The sequence below is a fragment of the Poecilia mexicana genome, unplaced genomic scaffold (genome assembly GCF_051168715.1).
Source record: "Poecilia mexicana isolate PSO_F unplaced genomic scaffold, ASM5116871v1 scaffold_12, whole genome shotgun sequence".
NCBI lineage: Eukaryota > Metazoa > Chordata > Actinopteri > Cyprinodontiformes > Poeciliidae > Poecilia > Poecilia mexicana.
In genome coordinates this window covers 1,468,467-1,495,245 of record NW_028263381.1, presented here as the reverse complement: position 1 = coordinate 1,495,245, position 26,779 = coordinate 1,468,467, and the positions used below count along the sequence as shown (strand labels likewise).

Here is a 26,779-nt window from a genome sequence, read left to right as displayed (position 1 = left end):
AACTTTGTAGTTGGTGTTCAGGTGTTAATCTTCTAATCTTTCAATAACACATGATTTTCAAGTGATATTTTCTTATTTCCTGTCAAATTAAAAAAAAAATTTAACTCAAAAACATGACGGGCCGCTGGTTGAACGACTGCCCTACCCTACCACCCAACCACCGGGCTTAGCAAGTTTTCTGGGGGAAACCTTGATATTGGGGAAAGAAAAACGGACCTCTGAGCCAGCTGAGGATCAGCATGAAGATCCAGAGGAACAAACCCACATTCAGCAGTGTTGTAAAAATCAATGAGGTTTATTTGCAGTCACAATGCTTACACTATATGTAGCAGACATCCAAACAACTCAAACAGCTATTCACTCTATGGACCCAACACATTCAAATCAGGGACACAAACCAAACTTAGGAACATCCGTGAGTGCTGACATGGTTAGAGATGAGCTAGTTGTCACAAACAGTTAGCAGCAACATCGTACAGAGTAACACACGTTGCTAAGAGACGCCTTTACACTGTCCCGACTTCTACTGAGGTTCTTCAGGCTGAGCTGGTCTCCATGTCTCCACGCTGGCTTCCCCTTCTGATCATTCAGTCTCACACACACACACACACACACACACACACACACACACACACACACACACACACACACACACACACACACACACACACACCTTGGCCATTTGAGCTCTACCGCAAGTTCACCAAGTGACAACACACACACCAGGCAACAGAGAGCCACTCCACTCCACACACACACACACACATACACACACCAAAAGGACTTCACTGCAGGACCCAAACGGGGGTCCGAGGAATCCAGAGTGTAAACAAAATGGTGGATACTGCACCGAGCCTGCCAGAGGGGGAAACGGAGCTGCGACCATGTTGCTTACACGTCATCAAGCAGCAGGCGTGTGTGTGACGCCTGCAGGACCGTCAGGCTTTAAAGGAAAAATCTGCTGGGGGGGATTTGTTTTTCTGTTTGGGTTTTCTTTCTGATCAGCTGCCACATTCAGACTCCCGACTCTACGGCGTTCAGGCAGGACAGCAGAAACACTGCAGAGCAACTTAGTGCTGGTTGGTGGTAGAAGACTGAGGGAAGAAAGAAACACTGAGCAGATGTTTCACTGCAGCTGGAAAGCAAAGCAGCAGTGAGGAATGACGCACAGATGTTTCTTTAACTCCTTCAGAAAAAAAACTCCATAATGTTTAAAACTACAGCAGAGGAAGAGTCCGCCTCTAATCTTATGCGTGTTAATGCTCACTCTGCATTCTTTAGGTTTTATTGATTGTTTTTGTTTTATATTACAGATAACTTCCATATTTGGTCTCTGTTACAGGAATACCTCTTAAAGACTGCTTTTCTTCTTATGATCAAAATGGATGAAAAGCTAGCATGACTGAAACCCTTGGAGAAAACAGAAGAGTCCGGGTGGGATCACATCAGAACCACTTAACGTTTGATTTACTCTCACTGATGAAGCGATTTGGTGAAACCCAGCCAGAACACTGGCTGCGTATTAATATTCGTTTGTGGGGAAAGCCAGAAGTTAGTTAGTGTCACGTTCCAAAACTAAGAAGAACCGAGGAGCAGCAAACCCACGTGGGAGATTTCTCTGCTTCCTCCTGCTGGCTAACGTTTAGGAGCCATGTTGAAAGATTGGACTGAATAAAAACAGCAGAATGTTCCTTTAAGAGCTGCCTCCCTGCTGCTGCACAACTATTTACATCACTTCAAGCAGAGACTGAGAAAAATGTACAGCATGGTGCTCTGACTCCCTTTCTGTTAGTGTGTGTACCTCTGCCCCCCCTCACCCCCCACGCAGACGGACAGTTTGCACTAACTCACTACACTGTAAAAAGCTCAATCACACGTGGGTTCAATCCTCAACTCATCATCTGGTTTAAATTCGATCATTATAAACATTGTTCAAAATGTTACGAAAAAAAATTTACACTTTGTTTGTTTTGTTTTTTTTCTGTGTGTTTTCTATACAAGGCAGGCAGAAGCGGGTTACTACGGTTACCGGTGTTCGTCCTCTGCGGTCCCGTTTCCTCCGTTTCTCAGCCACAGCACTCTTGCCTTCCTCTGTCAGTGATTTAGAGTGCCAAGACGTGCCAAGACATGCAACCCCCCCACCCCCCACTACCAGACCCCACCCCTCCCTCCCCCCTCCGCCAGGTGAGTCAGACCAACACGGACTGGCTTTAAAATAGATCTGTATATATTTATATATGCTTATATCAAAAAGAAGGCGGGAAAGTTTAGCCAATGTGGTGTTGGGATGAGCAGATGTTCCCTTAGGCAGCCCGGCCCAGGGAGGAAGCTGGGGGGAGTGGGGGGGAGGAGGATGCAGGGTGGGGGGCAGGGGGGGCGCCCGCTCTGCGGCTGGGTGAGGCTCTGCTGTGTGGAATGTCAGCTCATCATGTCGTTGCTGTTGACGCCGTACGTCGAGTTCTTCATGCTATCGTTGACTTCCCTCCTGAACACGGACAGGTTCTGTGTGAACCTGCATGGACACACACACACGCACACACACACACACACACACGACTTTAAACTTCAACCATCACAGATCAAAGATTCAGATGGTTTTACAAGAGTTCGACTTTAAAAACAGATTCTGCAAAAGGAGAGCAGAGGGCCAGGTGGATGGGCATAAATAAAGTCTCACTACACTGGAAGGTTCTATTAGTACCAGAACATACTGGCCCACTTAAAGGGACGGTGCTGTGTGTTTTTCCAGTCACATAGTGCCATATTATAGCAGTCAAGTAATTATATTAACTTCATTCAGTTGTAATGACAATACTTTACATATCAAAGATGACTAAAATGAAATTTTACTTTGATATTTACAGTCTTGAAATTGGGCCTCTGTCTCTTTAAAAACTGCTCTTTCTGAAACGCCGCCTTCAGAAAGTCATCACAACATGGCTACTCTATTAACCCTTTCACAACGTTTTTATCAGCATTGCACTAAGAAGTAGCTCCTATAATGAGCTCAGCAGATCCACAGTTTCACCAGGTGTTGCTAATTACTGCTGGCTAGTCTGAAGGAGTTGAATGGGAGAGGAAAGTCGATTTTAAGCAATACTGCTTCAAATCGACTCTGAGTACTCTGCTCCAGTTAGCCAACATGGACATTAACAGGGTCACTTCTCACCTGCAGTTATTGTGGGATTTGTAGTTTAACCAGCACAGACTGCTTGAAGGGACCCCGGCCCTCAGGAAGACAGACAGCCTGAAACCCAACCCACCTGTCTCGATTCTTTGTTAGAAGGTTTCGCTCTATTCCCTCCATCAAGTTCTCAAAGCATAAGTGCATGGCCTGCTGCTTCTCAGGAGGCTGGCTGCTGACGATGCTGTTCCTCAGGTCAGCGAAATACTGCAGGACACACAAACACACACATCCATTGAAACACACTTCAAAGACAGCAGCAGGTGAGAGCAGAGGGAGGAGCTCACCTTCTCATTGAGCAGGATGAGGCCCAGCAGGGGCCGGGACATGGACCACTGATTCCTGCAGTCCTCGAAGATGATGATGTTCAACACAGTGGACAGCATCTGCAGGACGACACAGAGACGGTCAGTCTGAGCGGACACAGCGCGCCACCACGGGAAGCTGCGAGTTGATTGGTCTGACCTGCTGGATCATCTCCGGGTGCTGCTGCATAATGTGCAGGAAGCGGTCGTCTGTTGCCATGGGAGCAGGCCTCTTTTTGGTGGAGCGTGACAGCTGCTTGAACAGGTAGGTGACTATGTGGTCCAAACTGGAGCAGCAGCCGGTGCACACCATCGTATCTGAGAACACACACACACACAGAAAGAGAGAGACAGGTGAAAACCCAGATCGGCCCGTCGTCCCGGTTAGACCGGACCGCCACCGGGACTCACCCAGCGCCGTGAGGCCTTCTGATATCGACGACAGGATGTACATGACGACGTGCGGCTCTAAACTGGCGATGAAGTTCATGTGGTCCTGAGTCAGAACCTCCAGCAGGGAGTAGAAGGACTGGCTGAGCTTCGGGTAATCCTGCAGAGACAGACAACACACACACACTTACTGATTTCACTGCTGGACACTGGTCAGGAAATCTACATCCACCTGCTGGTTTCCGCTACATGTCTCAGTCCTTCTAAACTATCAAATATTAACATCCAATAACTTTCATCAGAACATCTGCAGGTAAACCTAAGACTTTTTAAGACCTCAGAAAACAAAGATGTAACCAGGCGACTCAAATTTTGGCTTCACCAAAAATCCCACCAGAAAACATGTGAGATTCAACAGTCATGCCACTGCAAAGTTTAAGAGCTGTTATTAATGTATTTAAGGCCAGCTTACAAAAAAAAGAGAAAATGATTTAAGACTTTTTAAGGCTGTGTGGACTCACCTGTCCCAATAGCACATTTTACTGGACAATAAAATGTCATATTAATTACCGTGATAAACAATAATATTATTGTTTTGAGACCATTTTTAAGAAATTTATTGAAAATGGTGTGATAATGCAAGTTTGCCCTCTCAAACTCCAATAAACTGTAATTTTTAACATTAGAACTGGAACATATTTTAAATATACAAAATAAAACCATAAATAAAATGCCCCTTCAAAAAATATGAATCATCAGAAAAGAAATGATCAAACTAATTTTAATTTATCATGCAATTAATTATTAGCTTATTGCAATATATTTATGGGCAGGCATTAAATATAGAATCTGAATCTGAGAAATATGAAACCAGATGGAGGAAAAGAAGTAAATAATGGAGGGTAAGATACAAGGGAGGAAAGAAGGAAGGACAAATAGAAGTATTAAGTATGGAAGGGATGAGGAAGATGAGTAGCCAGGGTACAAGTATTTAAGGAAGGAAATGAAGAAGGAAGAAAGTGCACAAGGATGGAAGGACAGAAGAAAGAAGTCACAAAGGAAAAACAGAAAGAAAAGAGAAAAAAAAAAGCACCGGGAAGAAGATGAGGATGAACATGAGGGACTCAGACACACATAGCAGAAAATCCTGAAACCAGATTCCAGACTGATTAGGAAGCAAGCATCAACAGAGAGCATCCCATAAAAACAAAGAAGTGGCTTCACGTTGAGGCCATTAGAGACATCCTGTCTAACTGCAGGAAAAAACTCAACATACTAGTAAGTCACTGTGAGGGATGGAGAGCAGTAGTTTGATGAAGGTTTGCAAGGCATTGTCCAGAGCGTCGTCGCCATAGAGACGGAAGACCCCGAAGTTGACGTAGTTTCCGCTGAGCACGGCCTTGAGCATGGCGAAGCACACGCTGACACCCTTCAGCTTGACGCCGTACACCTGGTCCTTAGGAACCTCGCCCAGAGTCAGAATCCGGTTCCCTGGGGGACAAACAGGCTACTGTTAGCTACCATTAGCTACTGTTAGCTTCCATCACACTTCAGGCTGCATTCCAGTCCAAATACCATATGTGGTGATCATCTTGCTGGTTTCTCTGAACAGCAGGATCCCATTTGGTGACGATACGTCAAACTGAAGCCGCTGCGATCTGCAGAGAAAACAAACTGTCTGACATCACACACAGCAGGAAGTAGAGACGGACGCAGCAGAGACCCTCACAGATCAATTCAATTGAGATTCTTTGGGTCACAATTTGATTCCTTATTGATATAAATATGTCAATATTTAAATCATTTATTACTAAATATTAAATTTAGTAATAGGTAGCACACAAATAATTAATTAAGGAACCCAATAATATTTATAGGTTTAAATTATAATTTTTTTTTTCCTGCCAATATGAACTGCCATGGTGGCATATGTTACTTTTAACAGTGTAAACATGAACAATTTGGAACCTGTAAAATATTTTAAAGTAAAACAAACACAATAATCTTGTGCTCAGTATGGAGTATAAAAGTTTGAAAATCACAGTACCATGTTAAAAGTTAATAAAACTGTGAATAAAATGAATTCAGCATATTTCTAATCTTCTATGTTTCATGGAGACATTGTCAGGATGGCTGTTTATGTGTTCATCCATCCAGATGATCACATCATTCTTTGTTTTTCTTATTAGTCAGCTGATATTGCAGCTCCACCTGCTGGATGGCAATAGAAACTACATCTACCACCTGTTGGAGTGGAGTTCAGGTGGTTCAGTCACAGGACGGTTTGTGAGTCTGTCAACTGTGGCAAATAAAATTCATTATTAGTCTTTGTTTAGAATTTCTGCAAAGAGCTTTTCCCTTGCATGTCTTAGTGTGGAGCAATAGTTTAAAAGTCTCTTTGTATATTTCATAATAAATGTGAAATATTTATTTTAAAAAAACTGTAACGTAAACACTTCTTTCGCATCACATAAGTCACATGATCATCAGTCTGATTTCACACCAGGTGGAAACCACAGACAGCGACAGGAAGTGGTAGCAGAATGATAAGTTACTTATTACATGAACAAACTTATTCACATGTGATTTGAATCCCGTTTCTTATGTAATGGAAACATCGCTATTGCAAAATTTTTTTTTTTTTTTTTTGACATTAGTAGAATATTGACTACGTTTTGCGCACGTTTGTAATGGAAATGGTGCTACTGACGCCAGTTTAGAACTGGAACCAGTCTGGTGGAACCAATGGGTTCATGACAGTAACTCCAGAGTCTTAGTCTACTCAGCATGACAGGAAGTGTGTACCTGTTGTGAACTAGCTCTGCCATTAGCTTGAGGACAGGAGTGGTGCAGGCCGGGTCGTGGTACCACAGCTCAATGGCCCGCTGCAGGATGGGCATGTACGTTGGGTATCTGCAGAGCTGGTTAAGGACACTTCAGCTAGGTCAGTTACAGCAAGAAGAGAGACAGCAGCTGGATAAAGGGATGGAGGGATGGAAGGAGGAAGGATACATCCAGTCGAACAGCATCATGAAACTTGTCTTGGCGTTGAAGGCAAACGCGATGCCTCGGAGGTCTCGCACCAAACCCACCAAAGTCCTCTAGAAGAGACGGACAGGGAACCGTTAGTGTGCTGGGGCAGAACCAGAACAACCAGAGGAAGTGTGTGTGTTCACCTCACCTTGGCTTCCTGCTCGTTGAATGTGTTCGTACTCAGCATCTGAGCCACAGCCTCAAACGCAGCGGTCAGAGGTAACATGAACTGTTCAAACTGGTCCTCGTCCTCACCTGCACATACACACGCACGCACGCACGCACGCACGCACACACACACACACACACACACACACACACACACACACACACACACACACCCCACCATTAAACTCCCACCGGCAGAGACAAGCCAACAGGCTAAAGGTTGACTGTGTGTGTTTGCGTTTACCCAGATCGACCATGAGCAGGCGACCCAGGGCCGTGTAGAAGGTGGTCCGACAGCGCATGTCGCTCAGGTTGGACTGGTTGTTCACGCCCAGGAAGGAGAAATGCTCACTCTGTTGCAGCACAAATATCGACACACACCCCTTGTTAGTGTGTGTGACTGTGATGGTTGGCTATTCCACTCTGGAAGTGTGATCTGGACCCGGTCCAGGGAAATACTCACGGTGTGGTTGTTCAGCATGAACTGGACAGCGCTGAGCTTCACCAGCTTCCTCACGCTGCTGTATGTGCACAAACAGGAAGTCAAGGAGAAACTCACATCCTGGTGGGATCCTGACCAGCAGCAGGAAGCTCTTCTCCTTTTAAACAGCACATATGAAGACCAGGACGACTAACTGAGGCTCGTCATGCTTTGATGTAAACTACTAAAATGAAAGTGAGTGTCTCTCTGTGAACAGATATAAACAAGCTGACGAGGTTAGACAGAAACCTGGTCAACCAACATTAGCAGCTCTGAAGGTTGAACAGATTTCTGCAGCAGCGATGTGGTATATGAAGGTTAACTCTGAAGAGAACAGCATTCAGCCTGAACTGGATCTCCTAATTCTGTCCTTCTGTTATCCTGGAAGTCCAATATATCTGCCAGTTATTCCCAGGTCAGGATTCTGAAAGACCTGACACCCGGACAGAAGTCAGAGACACACACTTCCACACACTCAGTAAGGATATCCTAAGGAGAGGTCGTTCAGCAGCTGGAGTGTTTTGGACGTGATTGGCTCACACTGGCCCCAGTACTTCAAGTTTGTAATGCTGGAAGAAAAGAATCAGACAGTCAAATGAACCAGTCAAAACAGTCGGGACACAAAGTGGTGTAAGGAAAACACTCCTCAGACTGAGGCCTCTTACATTTTCCCTATAAAGACGCTGAGGACCATCGTCTCATCGTTCAGCCCCAGAACTTCTGATAATCGTCGATAAAGCTGGAAAACAAACATGTTTCAATGACATACATCAGGTTTCACCTCCTACAGGTGCTGGATGTCTGATGACCACACGATTCTCTCCCGAGGCAACATACAAAGAAATCATCGTCCTTATTTTAACACAAACTTCTTAGGAGCCACTGTGGAACATCCAAAGAGCCGCTGGTTGCACACCCCTGACCTCTGACCCCTGACCTACAGTCATCTTCAGCGTGTCTTTAGTCTTTGTTTACAGCTTTATGGAATGCAATACCTGCAAAATGTGGCTGAATACTCCTAAATGTACAATCATTTTTAAGAAGAACAGTTGTCATTTAGATTGTATAAAAAAGTTGACAAATTAATCAAAAACAAAAACTCACAAACTCACAAATCTGTCTATTGCTGTAAAAGTCTGCATTCCCACTGAAACTTATCCACCTAAATGCATGTTTTTATGTTTTTATGCAATCAGAAAATGAAAAAACTGAAGGCTGTCCACCACAGGGACGTCCCAGTGTGATCTGAAGTATCAGATTCGGCTCCTCAGCCATTGTTCAATGACAGCTACTGGAGATCCTCATACTTGTTCTACCATCTGTGCCCAGGTTTTACCAATCAGCTGAGTTTTGTTTTTTTGCAAATCTGTAGTATAAGCCCTATAGATTATTTTCTAGTTGTAAATAATAAAAGTCAGAGAGACCCTGTGCTGGGAATACCCATCTGTCAGTCATGTGACCTGCTCCTCCTGCAGTGTGCAGCTGAAATACTAGTTATTACATTTTATGATGTTCAAAGCTGAGTTTCTGAGGTGGGACAACCTTTTCAGAAGGTTTTGTTGGATAAAGAGCCAAACTAAAGCCTAACCAAGATGTGCAGGACAGAGCTGGAGACCTCTGGCTCTGCTTTGGGATTTAAAGGGGCAGTATGATGTGTTTTCAGGCTACAGACCCTTTTTGTAGCACAACCAAGTAACTACGTCGCCTTTAGTTGTTATCAAAATGCTATTTATCAAATATGACTTAAAAGAAATTCTACTTTGTAATTTAAGACTTTGAAATTTGGCCTCTGTCTCTTTAAAAACTCCTGCTCATTCTGAAACTCGTGTTGTGAAGTGGAAGTCATCACAACATGGCTCCTCTATTAACCTTTTATCAACCATTTTACCAGTGTTGCTCCTATAATGAGCTCAGCAGATGGGCAGGTTCACCAGGTCTTTGCTAATTGCTACTGGCTAGTCTGAAGGAGTTGAGTTGGGGAGTCGAAGCTCTGAAGCTTGGAAACTGCAGCTCTGAAGGGGAGGCGGAGCTAGATTCCCCAGGCGTTTTGCACAGCTGAATGGTTGCCATAGAGATTAAAGGATTTTTCAAACATGCATGAAAGAATCAAGGCAACACTCCAGGTATGATTTTGATGAAGGAATAACATCATAACATGATGTAAAGCTCAAAAACATCCATTTTACATAACACTGCCCCTTTAATTCTTTTTCTCAGAAAACCTTTCCTGGTTGCAGCCTAGCAGATCTCTGGCCACAGATGGACAGCTTACTCATGATTTCTTTACAGACACAACTGCTACAAAAACACCACCAACACCACAGTTTCTACTTTCCACCACTTATCTGAGAAGTTCACAATTTGCAGTTTGTGCCTTAAAGAGGGAGAACAAATGTCAGTCTGCATCACGACAGCGCAGGCTTCCTGTGATCCAGCCCGCTCCACAGCCGTGGGCAGTGCCTCACCTTTGAGGATTTCTGCACCTGGTCGCCGATGTAGATCTTTCGGAACTGTTCGAAGAAGCTGAGCATGGCCAGCTCTAGCCTCTCGTTGCCTGCCTGAGCCAGCCGGGAGTCCGTCAGGTTCATCAGCTGCAGAACCCTGACATGCAAACCAAACCTAGTCAGAAACTACAGCATGTTGAAAGCAGAAAGACTGGAACCAAACCGCAGTCAAGTTAGGCCAGTTGTCTGTTTAAATTATTCTTAATTCAACAGAGACGCTTCCTACCGGCAGACCAACTCTCCATCCATGGCATCCTGCTCATCCGTACTGGCAAATGACACCCGTCCACCGATCACGGCACCGATTATATAGACCAACCATGTCAACCGACCTGCAGACAGAAGACAAAAGCTGAGACTCTTTTCGTTGACTTTTTGCGGCTGGGTTTGAACGCGTTTGGCTGGCCGTACCCTCCTGTACGGTGACGTCTGCAGCGCTGGAGTTGGTGGACTGCAGCAGCTCCTGGTAGGTCTGAGCCGCCTGGTCAAACAGCTGCACCAGCAGAGCACACGTCTTCTCGTATTCACACCGGCCGATGGTGGACAGCTGGTCCAACTGCTGCTGCACCAGCCCGGCGTCATCCAGAGGGTCCTCTAAGCCGTCTCTGTGGAGAGAACAAGACGACTGGATGTAGCTGGGACAGAATGCATGTAGCTACAGCAGGAAGTTCATGGTCAGGAGTACAGCTCCCCCATAACCATAAGGGTTGGAAGGAGAAACCCAGACAACTCTGGTTTTCCCCTTCCATAAAACGAGTCTATTCTGACCTAACAGCCTAAAGGCCTCTCTCTCAGCGCCATCTGGTGCTGCCTGCAGAAATGCAGAGTCACAAACACAAGTGAATAGATACGCCATTACAGTCAGACTGGTGTGTTCAGGAAAAAAATGTGTTTTAAAAGCCACAGTGTTAGAGCAGCGCCCCGTACACAGTTGCTACAGCTCTCAGTACAGCACTCTCTACTCCCGTCTCTCTGCCTGTTCCTGTCAGATTACTGTCAAATAATCAACCCCTGCTACTGAAAATAAAAAAAAAACATAAATAAAAAACACTGCGGTGGACATTTGGATAAAAAACCAAATTAGTACGTAGCCTATTTACTCTAAGAGGAAAATATTCTTCCACCAAAGCACCAGATTATAGTTAACTCTTTCAAATTCCATTTGGAAATAACTTCTTTTAAACCTTCCAGATTATGAAAACCTGGAAAACGGATGCTTGGTTTGAGACGGTAAAACATATTTTGGAAATATGCATTTTTACATTTCAAGATTACAAAGTTAATCATAGTGATTAATCACGATTAATCACAATGCTAATTGTGATTAATCTCATTTAATTTTTTTAATCAATCAAATAAACGACAGTTAGCCTGGCTGGGTTTAAGCTGTCAACTGGACTTCCTGTGTAACAGTCGATTAATTTCAAGCTCATTCCATCTGATCATGTTTCTTGTTATCATGAAACCTAGCAACATTCATGTGTTGTCTATAGGGGAAGATATCTGAGAAATGCCCATCGTTAAACGCTGCAGGAGGATGAAACCAGAAACGTTGGGTAGACTCATGACAACCACTGAGCAGAGTGTGATCTGCGGTCCTGACAGCCTCAGCAGAACCTACCTGAGGATGACGTGGACCGACTCTAGCCGCGACGTGATGTAGGCCTTGGTCACCTCTGGGGTGTAGGTTTCCAGCAGGTGGGGCTCGGTGGCTTTGACGTAGGGGACAGACGCTGCCAGGCGTTGCCACAAACTCAGCAGGTAGTGGACACTGTTGGGGGCAAACTCCCAGTGCTGCAACCCCACAGAACCCCCAGACTAGCTGTTAGAACCCACAACTTCCTGCTATTTTAAACTGCTTGGAGTGGAAGCTGACAGCCTCACCTGCAGGCTGGTGACGGTGAAGTTGGCAATGAGACGGATCACCTCTGGGTAGTTCTCCACTTTGACCAGTTCCCCCAGCTGGTAGTTACTCTTCAGCCTCGCCAGCAGGCGGCAGAACTCGTGGTAGTTGTTGGGATCCGGCAGACACTGTTGCACAAAAGAAATGCATCACAAAGCAGCACCTGACCGGACAAACAGGGGAACGTCCGGGTCAGGTGACTTCCTTACCTGCGGGTTCGCCAATATCCTCTTCACGCCGTCCACCAGATGGGAGAGGAACTTTGCTCGCTCTGCGTTGTTGAAGAGAGACCGCCTGACAGAGGCGATCTGAACTAAACAGGACAGCACCTGCACAGGAACACAACTGGCTCAGAATCCAACAGAAACCTTACTGCTCCACCTCCAGCCCAGCCACACCAGCTCACACTTACCAGCGGGGACAGGGATGGAGGGAGGGAATGATATAAATTGAAAAACAGCTGCAGGGTGGAGGAATCGAGAAACGCTGCAGGAGAGATCAAACACAAAGTTAATAAAGAACATCCAGGTCTGAACTCTGGTGACTATTAAATAATAAAGCATTTGACTGTTTGAAAATTTTCATTTGCAATCTGGAAACTAAATATAATTTCTTTCCTCAATCCAATTATGTACTACTTTGAAGCTGAGAGTGTCAAAAAATGAAGAAAGGTTATTTATTAATCTTGGATTCAAAGTACTGGAACGTGAACTATTTATGATCCATTTATTAAAGCTTCAATTAATTTGAAAAGAAATGCATTATTGGAGCTTTAACTTGGAGATGCCCCTTTTAGGGCTTTCTTCTGAACAACCCTGTGCTCAACACTAAGTTACCTGATCTCCATGATGTTGGAATCTGTACAGTGCAAAGGTCATCTGATGACTCGTCTGTGGAAGTTCCTATAAAGTCAAAGTTGAGGCAATTGTAGCTGAGCTTGAGGAGCTGCATCAGCAGGCCGTGCTGCGACTCATCGTTCAGGTTCAGGTTCTTCCCTGAAGCCTGGAAATGAGACGACAGAAACGCCACCATCACTTCCTGCCTGTGCTGGCTCAGAAGGTTCAAAATCACAGTCAACTTTATTCACCATGTTTCTGCACACAAACAATGAATTTCACTATGGTTTCATTTTGCTCTCAATGAAAACATTTTAAATGTAAATACCTAAAGAGCGGAAGTAAAAAAGATATATTCTGCTATGTATTTTTCATTTTACAGCACAATCACGTAACTATGTTACCTACAGTTATTATTTATCTGTAAATCAAACATGACTTAAAAGAAATTTAACTTTGCAACTCAACACCATGAAATTGGGCCACTGTCTCTTTAAGAAGCTCCTGCTCTTTCTGACAACACTGCCTTCATCACATCATCACAGCAATGTTTCTCCATTATGCCGTTTACAACCATTCTTAGGAGAGTTGCACTGAGAAGTAGTTTGTGTGATGAGCTCAGCAGAAGAGCAGTTCCACCAGGTGTTTGCTAATTGCTCCTGGCTAGTCTGAAGGATCTGTGTGGGGAGGTGTGTGTTTAGGGACCCAGAATGGTTGCCATGGGAGATTAAAGGATTTCTCAAACATGCATGAAAGAATCAAAGCCACATTCCACGTATGTTTTTGATTAGAAAACAACATTATAACACGATGCAAGGCTCAAAAAGATCGATTTCACTTAATACTGCCCGTCTTTTAACCATATAGAAAATTAATCTCACATACGGTGGTTTAAGTACAAGTTTGACGCAGTTTGTCCACAGCAACAAAATGGAAGGAGGAAGAGACTAAAGACATGGCTGCAGAGCAAAGATGAGGACAGGAGAAGAAGTGAAAATGGTGAAAATGCCCCTGAGCTGGGGACTAACATCTAAGTCCAGGAGGAGGCGCTGTGGATCTGTACAGTGTAATGAAATTGGTGCAATTATTTTGGAAAGATAACAGGAAGAGAAAACAGCAGAACCAGCTAAATAAACTAAGGATTGTTCTTTCACCTATTAAAACCTAACAACATGCAGTCTGTACAAGCTCTTAGAGATGGTAGTTTCTGACTAGAAGATCAGATTTTGACGTTTTTCCCCCAATCAACTTCCCAGTGCATCTTTGTGTAAAATAAAAAAAAATTGAGAGAGTTGGACTCGTTCTCTTCTGTACTGACCTGTTTGAGGAGGTTGCAGGAAAGTGTGAAGATGTCGAAAAGCGAGGAGTCTCTGAACGATGACGCGATCTTCCTATGTTTGGTCAACGGATGCGTGGTGTCGGCCTGAGGGAGACAGAAACATGAGGGGCGGCTCGGCTTCCTGATGCTGAGGAACAGCAGGGAGGTGACATCATGTTAATGACATCATGAAAATGATATCATGTTAATGCCAATGGTTTGTTTGCTTTCTGTTTTTTATGACTGTATTTTTGTGTTTAATGATGTAAAGCACTTGCTGCTGAAATATACTGTACCAATAAACCAATAAGCTTGATTGGTGATTGATTTAAGACTCAATTTATACCATAATCAGAGAGTCCAGACAAGAGGCAAAACAACTTTTTAAGTGTAGATCTTAAATAAGGATCTGCTGCCACTGATCAGTTTACATCTCAACAGGCTCATCCAGTCACACCAACACACTGCTTCAATCTGAGCAGCTTGAGTTTTGTTCTTAAGAATCGAAGCAAACATTTGCTTTTCTATGTCACCACCTGGCAGGCAGCACAAATGAAAATCTTTACATTTTCTGTCTTTAACACAGTTGGGAATAGCTTTAGCACTAGAGCTTGTCACATGATGAGCCCTCCAATCCAGACTGGAACGCTCTGAAACTGTTAGCGGCTCAGATTCCTCTTCCTTCCACCGTTCCAGTTACATATCTACACCTCACACTGAAGCACTCACAGGAAAACTTACCTGATTTATCTCGTTCGTCAGCTGGGACAAGATGGTGACACCTATGATGCAATGCTCCACGCTGTCCTGGAAACACACAGTTCCAACGTTTGGTTCAACAAACTTTGGTTTTCAGGTTCAACAGCTTTTATGACCATTTTCAGTTGTTCTTCAGCCTCACATTCCATCTCCAGGTATGAATACAGTAGTTCATTACGAATGAACAGGCTAGATTTAAAGCTCAAGCTTTAAATACTTTCCCCCCTACATACACACACACACACACACACACACACACACACACACATTTGTCTGGCTATCTTTGTGGGGACTTTCCATTGACTTCCATTCAATTCTACAGCCTAAACCTTACCTTTACCCTTTTCCTAACCCTAACCATCACATACCTAACCCTAGCCCTAACCCAAACTCAATTCATACCTTAGCCCTAAATCTGACCCCTGGCCCAAAAACAGGGTTTCCCCTTGTGGGGACCAGGCTCCGGTCCACAGGAGGAGCAATTGGTCCCCACAACGAAGTATATGTCAGGAAAATCGTCCCCACAAGGTATTACAAACAAACGCGCACGCACGCACGCACGCACGCACTCACACACACACACACACACACACACACACACACACACACACACACACACACACACACACACCAAAAACATATAAACTTTCAGACTAATTAGAGGCTACAGAGATGGATGTATATTAAGGAAATGAGTAAGGGAAGCTTGTTGCTCCAACACCTGAATAAGATGCAGACATCTCCACTGATTGGCTGACAGACGATGAGCGCTAGCACCATGGCTGAATTATGAATACTATGCATCTCATAACTGTTTACATCTGTTGCTACTATGGTTTTTAATGACTCGTCATGTGAACAAGCTTATTCATGCATGATTTTAATTTCATTTCTTACTTAATGGAAACACAGCAATTGCAAAATTGTGCTTTCTTGACATTAGCAGAATACTGAAAGATTTGCACACATTTGTAAAAGAAGAGACACAAATAGAGAGAAAACAGAGATAAGGAGAGAGATGTACACAGATATTACAGAAGCACAGAAACACCATCATTTCCTAGACTTTTCCAGCCCACACAGGAACTCAAAACTTCTGTAAACCACATTCTTTGAACTCAGAACTCTGATAAAAAACCATTTCACATGACTTGAGATTCTCACCTGCAGGAATCGCGTAACATCAGCGATGACGTTTCTAAAGACGTAGTCGTCTTTCTGACAGTCGAACCAGCCCAGTTTGGTGATCCGGGCATACAGCTGGATCAGAGCCTGGGTCACAAATGCTGCTAACTTTGGCCGTGTTGCCAGGTAATTCAACACATAGTTCCCTGTGTGTTACATAAAACAACGTCCCACTTAAAAGTCCTGTGAAGACTGCTTTGATATGTCAAGAGTACTAAGGAGTGTTTTATTTCATGTTGGAAAAAAGAGATGGCTGCCAGAGAAACAAATATACTTACGAATGTCGATGCGTTGCTCAAGGGGTAAGGGGTTACTGGTCCGAGACACCAGTTTAGATAAACAAGTGGCGGCGAGCAGCTGAGAATAAGAAGACTGGGAAGAGAGCAGAGATATAAATGTTAGCCAGCTTGTAGGTTAAATTAAAAACACGAAAATAAATGTCGTATTATTTTCGTTATTGATGTAATGTAAAAAAAAAAAAAAATATGTGGACAGAAAAGAAAGATGCATGAACTAGGACCCCCTCCCTTGGCTGCCACCCTACTGTGGCGGAGGGGTTTGAGTGTCGCAAAGACCCAGGAGCTATCCTGTCCTGGGCTTCAGGCCACCAGTAGGGTCACCCAAGGCAGACAGATCCTAGGTGAAGACCTAGGGAAAGTGCTGCCCAAAGACCACTTGTGATGAGTAAAATCAACAAAAACAATGTTCCCTGGGGTCACTGGGGCCCCACTCTGGAGCCAGGCCTAGAGGTGGGGCATGTTGGTAAGCGCCTGTTCGGGCACACCCCGAAGAATTGACATGGGTCCCCCTTCCCATGGGCTCACCACCTGTGTGAGGGTTGGGGCTCTTGGGACACGGACTATCACATGGCTCTGAAACCAGTATCCTTGAGGGGCTGGACACTCTTTCACTCTTGAGTTCTCCTGGTGAGAGACGTTCAGCAGGAGGGGGTCTGCTCGGTGCCTCTACTTGTTACCCCATCTTGGTGCCTGCATGTTATGGCTCACTGGATAGCTTCCTTCTGCCTACGAGTGGGAGGACAAGGTCTGACTGTTGTTCATACTTAGGCGCTTAGATTACCCACCCCTGGACCTGCTGGTGGACAATGGAGGTAAAGGATGCCATCAGACTGAAGGAGTCCTACTGGACCTCTTTGGCCTCTGGGCCCCAAAAGAAGCTGAGGGGTTCCAGCAGTCCAAGCAGCATGCAGCTCAGGTAACATGGAGTTATTGGCTAAAGGACGTATTAGACCTACAAGCATCAGTTCATACCTGCTGATGTACAGAACTACCTATTAGTGTTGTAAGTTTGCACTAGTCAATTAGTTTTTCCCTTGTGAACAGGCCAACAAAACTGGCTCCAGCCCAGGGGCCCAGGTCCTTGTAATTCTGGCTTCGTAATTGACATGATCAGGGCTGTACCGCCGCCTGCTGACCACACTCACTGTATCTCATTATTTTTCCACTTAAAGACATAAAAAGCCTTTAGAGTATTGTCTTTGATAAATCATTGTTTAATCAGAGAAACAATGATTAGTGGTGAATGAAGTGAGTCCCCCTGCAGACACTTACACTGCCTCTCTCCAGCAGCAGCTGACATTTACTGAGACAGTCGGGGCTGTTGGTGAATTCCACCAGAGCTTTCTCTGCCTGGTGTCGCACGGCGGTGTCGGTGGTCTCATACAGCTGCTTACACAGGATCTCCAGCTGGGCAAGGCCCTGCACAAACACAAAACACAGTAATCACAAACAGATCCCACAGTTAACTTTCAAGCAAGTCAACATTCCCTTTTTCACTGAAGACAGCTTAAGTGTGGGACCGTTTGGTCTCCGGTTGTAGCTGACAGATGAAAACATGGACGTCTCTTTTCCACCTGTTGTGAGGAAGAGACGGCCTCCTGTACATTAATGATATCAGATTCCTGTAAAGTGCTGAGTCATGCCTGGCGACACAGAGATGCCAGTCACTGATAAATTCAAAATGGTGGAGCAGTCAGGTTATACAGCAACAGCAGCAGCAGCAGAGAAGCTGCTACTGGCTACAGCAGTACTGCGGTGCAGCAGGCCTCGGTCAGCAGGTGTACGCAGGAATTGCATCATGCACACTCACTCTGCAGTCCTCAGATAAGAGCTGCGCACAGAACCCTGACTGCACACGTGCCATCTGGTGAACGAGATGAGCACCAACAAACTTAATTACTGCCGATAAACCTCCCCATAAATGACTATTAAGAGTGCAGCAGTGGTTGGCTGGCTATGAGTGACAGAACAAGATGTACAGTTCAGCCTGAGCCTTTGATAAAGTTTGACCTGCAGATTCATCCCCAGAACTAGGAGGAAAACCTCCAACATAATCATGGTCTAAGAAACTAAAGAGTTTATCAGTAGAAGTGTTTTTTTTTTTTGTTTTTTTTTTCAAAAAATATTTAGCCATTAAGGTTGAATTCAGCTCCTCACAGGTCTGCCTGCAAAATCAATCCTCCAGCTGCAGCTGATCCAGAACGCTGCTGCTGGAGTTCTGACCAAAACCAGGAAGATGGAGAACATCATCAGTTCTACAGTCCTTTACTGAGGGAATAGACTCTAAAATACTGTTGTTAAAACATCCAGAAAAGTGCAAGATAAACCAAGAGCCTTTAAATCAAGACGAATTTCCATTTGTCTAGCGCTGCCTGTGATGAGGCCTAAATTTGTCACGATTACAAATTTTGCTGGACGATAATTTATCCAGAAGTTATCGCGACAATAATTTTCAAGTAATATAATAATCATTGCATAATAATGCAAGAACACATTCTCAGAACTTGAGAGTGAAGTGAGACTGATCTGAGCACATACATCTTTGTGAGAAAAGAATGAGTGCCATTTACATTTACATCTCACAGAAGTTAGCTCAGCATGTGATCTAACACGCACCTGGCTCTTCTTAGACTGGGCCTGTAGCTTGATGATGTTTAGGTAAATGAGCCACACCACCAGCAAATCAAAATACTACATCAAGCTGTAGACACTACTAAAGCAAAATGTAACTTACTTTAAGACCCACTGGCCATTGTGATCTAACTGGAAGGCAAAATTTTTATATTTATTTAAATTATACTTTTTTTGTTTGCCTTTTTACAGAGACGTTTAAGAGTTGGCAAGAATGCCTTCCAATAACACACATTTCCATATTTTCAAATTTACTGTCAACTTATAACAATTTTTTAACACAAAAACAACGGGCCGCTGATGGACGGCCTTACCAGCAGGCTTAGCTAGTTTTCTGGGGGAAACCCTGTCAAATTGAGTATCTTTATTGGTATTGGTACTATTGATACTTTGGTATTGTAACAACCCTAATACGGATAGTTGAACATATTTATAAAGACAATTAGATCAATTTTTATCCTTAGGCAAAAGAAAAACTCAGGGTTTCTCCAAGAAAACTTGCCAAGTCCAGTGGTTGGGCGCTTGGGCAGTCATTCATCCAGCGGTCCGTCGTGTTTTTGAGGTAAAAAATGTTTAAATGACAGGAAACTGGAAAATATCACTTGATAATTATATGTTATTGGAAGATTAATACCTAAACTCCAACTATAAAGTCTTAAAAATGCAAACATTTGAAAAAAAAATTAATAAATAAATAAGCAATGCTTAGCCTGGTGGGGATGGAGGGGGGCAAGTAAAGCCTGGTGGCCCTCCAGGCTTAAAATATACTGGGGAAAACCAGCTTCTGGATGGGTGGAAATCAGAAACCTGGTGGATATCTGAACCAAAACACAAGGTCACAGCTGTCCTAATGAAAAATCTGTGATTTGAGGATTTCTTTCCTTCTTTTGAAACACATTGGTATGCTCTGTAGCAGCTTTGAATGTGGTAGCAGAAGAATGGAGCCGCTCTGAGGAACACACTGAGCCCCGCAGCTGTTGCTTCCATCCAGCTCATATTTGGACATTGTTCATGTCCTGATGTACTCCTCCCAAGTCAGCATGAGCCAGCCAACAGATGGAGCTGGCTCTCCAGATCTAAATCCAACCATTTAGGTTCTCATTTAACTTGCTTTAGGCTTACAACAGACATGTTTTAAACTATGAGTGAATTTCTCATGCAGCCGATTAGGAACTGATTCCATGTTGTTATCAACCATTTCTCTGGGACTGATGTTTTGATGTAGCTGTGTTGAGGTGAACTAAAAGTAACAATATTTTACATGGTGCAGAGAATTATACAAATTTTACACATCTTCAGCTTATCTAGAGACTAGATAACTGAGAAATCAGAACAGTCATAAATTTAAACAATTCAATGAAGCATCAACATTTTTAATTATCCACCAGCAAAACCCTTAGGCCTAACAAATTGAAGCAGTCAGTTTTAGAAGGTGTCTAGCAACTAGGGCTGTAACAATTCCTCGAATTAGTTGAGTACCTCGATTATTAAAATTCCTTGAGGCAAATGATCTGCCTCTGAGCTTCATTAAGTTATGTTCTATTATTTAGCGCACTGTGTTCCAGCTGGGTGATTATTTGCGTTGCGCAGAGCTCTCACTTCTGCCTACGAGTTGTTGACAAAAGCTACATGTAAACGGCATAACGTCCAATTTTCATTGTTTTCGGGGGACCAATAAGCATCCTTAAAATGACTGACGCGATGCATGGAGTACGGCAGCCTCTCTCTTCCCAGAGCTGCTGCCTGGTTCAGAACGAACAGTGGGCAAAAGTGTGGAAGATGTATTTATACAGGTGAGTGGATAGACTGAACACAGCAGGCTGCTGTGCTGTACTTGATGCTTAAGGTAAGGGTAGCTTTACGGACAAAATAAAAAATAAATTTAACACCATCCCGGTCCCAACCAATGGGTGGCGGAGCACACAGTGGCGGTAGATAGGTGGTATGCGTTTCTGTGTATGAAGGAGCCAAATCCAGTCGTTCATATGGGCAAAAAAGCTATAAATTCAAAGTGAGAGCTCACCTATTAAATTGACAGAAGATGAATACTGTAATGTAGACATTTTTTTATAAATGTCTTAGTAAGGCTGGCTCTTTATTATTAAATAGAATATAATTTCAGACTTTTGTATAATTTTTGTCCAGGTTAACTTAAAAAGTGAGCTATTATTGTGACAGGTTAATTTTCTACGCAACGGAAAAGTAACTGTAGGGATGATCAAATATGAAAAATTGGACTGATGTTAATATTGCATTATTATGCCATTCTCAATATATTACTTGAAAATGGTCTCAAAACAACAATATCATTGTTGATCACAATAATGATCACAATAATTACTGGGACAATTTATCATCAAGGAAAATTAGTTTTAACAGACCAAGTTGAAATGCATCATTCCTTAATAACATGTTTTTTCTGTCCCATGACTGATGAGTCATCTATGCAGCTGTACACTCTGATTAGTCCCAACAGAAACAGCACACTGCTTTACTAGAGACCTAATTGATACTTAAGTCAAGCTTCAGCCTTGCTTGTTGGTGGAAAAGAATATTAGGAAATATTTCCCATAAAAGGAAGACAATTGGGTTTACCAACCAAGTGCAAGTAACTACCGCAGCAGCCCTCTCCTGTCTGCCGTTAGCTGGCCAGTAAAGAAACATTTAGCTGGATCCTTCAGAAAGGCCAGATTTGTTAGATTAACTGGTTTCCAGCTTGTCTGATTTAATGGACTTCCAACTTTGTATTCGAGGGTCTAAAACAATAAGAAGCAGGTTTATGGCTTTTTCAATAATAAAGCATGTTTCATATGTTTTAGATAAAAATAGTGAAGTTAAATGGAGCGGTTTATACTTCAAATTAACATTTTTTCAACCGAACAAGAGCTGTAGATCAGTGTATCTTGTATTAAAATAGCATGTTTTCCATGTCAAACCTGCTTGAATGCAAACCAATTAGAATATGGCTAGAATACAGTTTTCCCCAAGTCAGGTTTTTCCTTTAACAGCTAAGTTTTAATCTAGCCTAATTGTGCTAAAGTCCTTACTGTGATTTCATAGCATAAGCAATTGCAGCCCAGAGCTGAACCGTTGGCTGAAAACAATTTTTGAACGTTTCATATTTCACTGTTGATTCTGATCATTTCAACTAGAGCAGTAGTTCCTGAGAGCAAGCCTGCCTCCGTTTCCCCCCAGCTGAGAACACCACTTAAACTTAAACTGCTAATAAAAACTGAGGTCCTACCTTGTTAAGCTTGCTAAGCTTATTATTTTCATAATAAGCTGATATTTTAGGGTAGTACCAGCTGGTCAGATCTGTTGGAGAGATTTCTTTGAAAAGAATGTACATAATAAAGCAAACTAACTCAAATGCATCTACATACTGAAAGAAAAACACATCATAACCACATTTTTGTGTTTCTACAAACACAAAAAAGTTGTAAACTCATAAACGTGTGAGCAGCATTAAACAATTTCATCCAACTTTCACCAATAGAAATATTTCAGATTTTCAACTGAAATGGAAATGTCAAATTTCAAGATATCTTCACTGCTGCTTCCAGTGTTTCTTTCTGGTGTGTCAATAAAGTTTTTAGCAGCTTATTTTAAGCTGTAGATCCTGCAGATGACAGTAAGCCATCTACAGGACAGTAAATACCTGACTGATATTTACTGTTTCACCCTTCACTGACCCCATTACCAACTATTAGAGCAGATTGTTTTGGAGAATAACAGCATTACCATTATTACACTAATAATAATAGATATCCTAGATAACAATCAGTGCAACAGGGTTTTCACTTAATGAACACAACTAGGGCTGTTGTAAACGAATATTTTAGTAATCGAGTAATTGGATAAAAAAAAAATTATAAAATGAAATATTGGTAAATCTGGCATAATACTGGTGTTACTATCAGATATCAGTATTAGTCCAATTTTTCATATTTGAGCATCCCTAACAGTTGCTTTATTGTAGTTTAGAAAACTAACCTGTAACAATAATAGCTCACTTTCTAAGTTAACCAGAAGAAAAGTTATAGAAAAATCTGAAATTATATTGAATGTAATAATAACAAAGAGGCAGGCTCACAAATATGCTTATAAAAAATGTCTACAATCCAGCTTTTAGTTTATGTATTCATCTTCAGTGAGTTTAATAGATTAATTAAACTCACCTTGCCACCTAACCTGTCACGCTTTGGGTTTGAAAATACGGGAAATGCCGCCTGGAGTGGGAGGAGAGGGCGAATGAACGAACATGGGGTGGAGGGGAGGAAATAGACCAGCGGACTGACGAACCGTTAGACCGGGGGACGAACACGGGGGGAAGCAATACGGGATATTTACGACACCTTCACTGGTCACACTCAGAAACTCATCTACCAGCCATCTACGATGCGCTCCGCCACCCGTTTCTTCAGACCGGAATATGAAATTTATTGTGCGGTTCGTCGGTAAAGCTACATTTACACGGTAAGCATCAGCTACTCAGCCGCCCGCCCTGTTCAGGCTATCAGCTCACCTCAGCGCTCTTCCCGCCGTTCGCTTTCAACCAGCAGCCCCGGAGGAGAAATGCTGCCGTACTCCAGGCATTCCCCCAGTCATTTTAAGGATGCTTATTGGTTCCCCAAAAACGATAAAAAGTCGGGCATTATCATCAATCTATAAAATCCCCACGGGCCAATCTTGAAGATTGGACTTTATGCCGCTGAGACTTAGCTTTTGTCAACAACTCAGAGGCGGAAGTGAGAGCTCCGCGCAACGCAAATGAAGTCCCGGCCGGAACACGGTGCGCTAACTAATAAAACATAAATTAACGAAGCTTCGAGGCAGGTAAATTTTCCTCGAGGAATTTTAGTAATCGAGGTACTCGAATCATTCGAGGAATCGTTTCAGCCCTACTGTGCACTGTATTAATGTTCAGTCTTTTTTTAGCTGCATGTGCATCCTTTGTTGCAAATGATGAAGTGTAAACTAAAGGAATGCTGTTGTTGCATTTAAGCCAATATAACATGATTGTTTTCTTATCAAAAAGTAAGAAAGTTGGATCTCTTAATGCATTATTAATCTGCAGAAAGTGCCTATTTTCTTATCCGATTAATCTTCAGATTAACTGATAGAATAATCAATTACTAAAATAGTCGTTACTAGCAGCCATGCTATAATAATAGCCTAATGACATTTTTGCAGCTTCTTGAATCTGGTGAGGATTGTGTCTCCTTGCTTCACATCGTTTTCAATACTTTCAAATTAAAGTTTTGTTTCCGTCCTTAGCAGCTTCTGAGACACGACCTAACCCTAAAGATTCTAATGAAATTCTGTCTTTTGATTCCTCACCCATTACTTGCTGCTTGGCAACGTGAATTGGGTCTAAACTCAATAATACCAGGTTTCATCAAAAGCTGAAGAACATCATATTTTTCAGATAACTCATTAATTTCATAGCAACCCTTCATAACCTTCTCTCACTTTCTTGCCCTACTTTAGAGGCAAAAGTTTTTCTATTGAGGCTCAAATGCCACTGAATGTAAAAGAAGTGCAACACAGAGCTCAGTGCAGGGTTGATCAGTGTGGTAATGACACAGTGCAGATTCAGACAACCTACTGATGCACCTACACATGAAGTTATGCAGCAGGGCACAGCAGGGCAGGTAGGTGCTACTACATGGAGGTACCTGCTGTGATTTCACAGCACAAGCAGTATTCAGTATTTACTCAGGTTTTGTACCCGAGTGAAGTTGCACACCTTCTTTAAGTCAAAATAAATTTCTGCCACATGTTTGTGCAACTAAGAATTTAATTTGTGTTGTTACCAAACAAACATGGCAGCAAACAGCTGTGCTACAGAAATATTAGCTGCACAAACTTATCATAATTAATTCATATCAGTTACATTTGGTTTTGTTAAAGAGTGTGTGTATATATGGGGTGTAAACGTTATTAAACTCTTAAAAATTAGAGGGGAAAATTGTTGGTGTGCCTATTCCTTCAAATACATTGATTATAAAAAAGTTATAATGCAATTTATACTTCATAAAAATTTGAAAATAACTTTTCACCATTCTGAAATTTACATAAGTACAACAAGCTTGTTAATTGGCCTCCTGTCTGGTTTTTGCAACTGTCATTATTTCCAAACAGGCAAATTTGTAATCAAATATAAACAATAGTAGCTTTCTTTTTGCTGGTTGGAGGGGAGTGTGTAGCAGCAGTGGGGGTCAGTCTGATGCTAAAAACCTTGCAAACAGTTTGTTGGAAAATTAAAGTCAGTTTGAGACTGGGACATTTTAAAACTCCCTTAAAGCTCATAATTTGTCCACTGAGGGTCCTTCTTCAGTTGTTCAGTCATGTAGGTTCATTGATAAATTCAATATTATGTTTTTAATTTTTGTTGTAAAATACACTATTTTACACAGAAGATCAAACATCAAATGACCAAAAATTATAAATTGTCATAAAATCAAACATTAATTATCTGCGTGGTGTTTTATGCCACTTTTGAGCAAAAAGTAGTGTTTATACACAGAATTCCTGCTTCGTCATTTAGGACAGTTTATATCACAGCTTATTTAGGTTGATGTGTGCTGCAGATTCCTGCATCCCATAAACATACAGGGTGAAGCTTGCTGGGATGCAGCGACACTCAGTATCCATGATGCAGCTCGCCTCCCGTGGGAGTTCACTCACACATTCAAATAAAACGTGAAGCATTGCTGTGTGTATTTTTTTGTATTTAATGTCCAGTAGGTTATCCACAACACTTTCACACTAAGCGGAAACATCACGCTGCTCTGAAAATCCCACACACAATGTTAAATCTTTCTCATGACAGTCAGTCAGCGAATCGGAAAGTTGAGCGCTGCCCCGTCTGAGATTCCCTACACATGTGTCCGGACCTGAACACGAAGCAACAGACCGGGCTACACATCACAACACCGCACCGCTAAGCTCCCTCCGGTAACAGCACACAGGGGAAAACCTTCCCGGTGCCTTGACAACAACTTCCCCCTTCCTTCATTCCGTGAATATGAAGTAATTTTCACTGACAGACACTTCAACACACTCGGTTATGTTTTCAAAGAGCTCGGGCGGGAGAAGTTGACGTCTGGCTGCAGCTAGTGTTAGCTTAGCATGCATCAGCGTCCGGATAGCTAACAACAGAGACGAAAATAACGTTTTATCCCAACGGCAGAGTGTAAGGTGTCACACCGGTCCGCTGCTCCTGACAGGAAAAATGCTTCTAATGTGGATCATATTGGCGCCAACTCACACTTAACCCCTGCATGTTAGCCTGAAAGCTAGTGGTATACAGTCAGCCATTTGTGTTTTACTGTTTATTTCCCCAAAACACGCAAGTAATGCACGCTATCATGCCGCTGGTGGTAAACCACCAGCTAAAACAGACACTGGGAACCCCACAGACTGGAACTGCACGCCACCACAGTGTCTGTTCTCGTTCCGTCCAGCAGCTAACACAAGCTAACGCAATGACAGCAGGCCACGAGTCAACACAGGCTGCCTCATCCTTTCTTTTACTGCCCACAGTCCCGCGTTCCGACGCCCACCGCATTCCCTGGCGCTGCACACCGGCTCCGTACCTGCACCACCGCATCTGGATCAAGGTTCAACCTCATCTTCCCGCTCTAGAACAAACTGTCGGTAACAAAAACATGAAACCTCTACTTACCTGCACATGATCCGCCATTTTTCTCCATTTCATGCACCTCTCACTCCTCCGCTTATGGGTATGTAAGGAGACAACAGCGCCCCTGCTGGTGGC

General features: G+C 43.0%; 1 protein-coding gene across 1 annotated transcript; it reads right to left on the bottom strand.

The window, feature by feature from the left end:
* Positions 1-276: 276 nt before the first annotated feature.
* xpo7 (exportin 7) lies at positions 277-26,779 on the bottom strand. The gene is made up of 28 exons (XM_014968134.2): positions 26,687-26,779; positions 17,638-17,784; positions 16,345-16,438; positions 16,046-16,212; positions 14,864-14,929; positions 14,123-14,227; positions 12,805-12,970; positions 12,381-12,454; positions 12,178-12,297; positions 11,950-12,096; positions 11,687-11,859; positions 10,477-10,670; positions 10,292-10,397; positions 10,027-10,162; positions 8,227-8,300; positions 8,050-8,130; positions 7,544-7,607; positions 7,325-7,433; positions 7,061-7,167; positions 6,892-6,980; positions 6,685-6,792; positions 5,455-5,537; positions 5,156-5,370; positions 3,901-4,039; positions 3,650-3,807; positions 3,472-3,570; positions 3,264-3,391; positions 277-2,512 (listed from the first exon to the last, which is right to left on the bottom strand). The coding sequence occupies exons 1-28, from the start codon at positions 26,717-26,719 to the stop codon at positions 2,419-2,421; spliced, it is 3,276 nt and encodes a 1,091-aa protein (XP_014823620.1). The 5' UTR covers positions 26,720-26,779; the 3' UTR covers positions 277-2,418.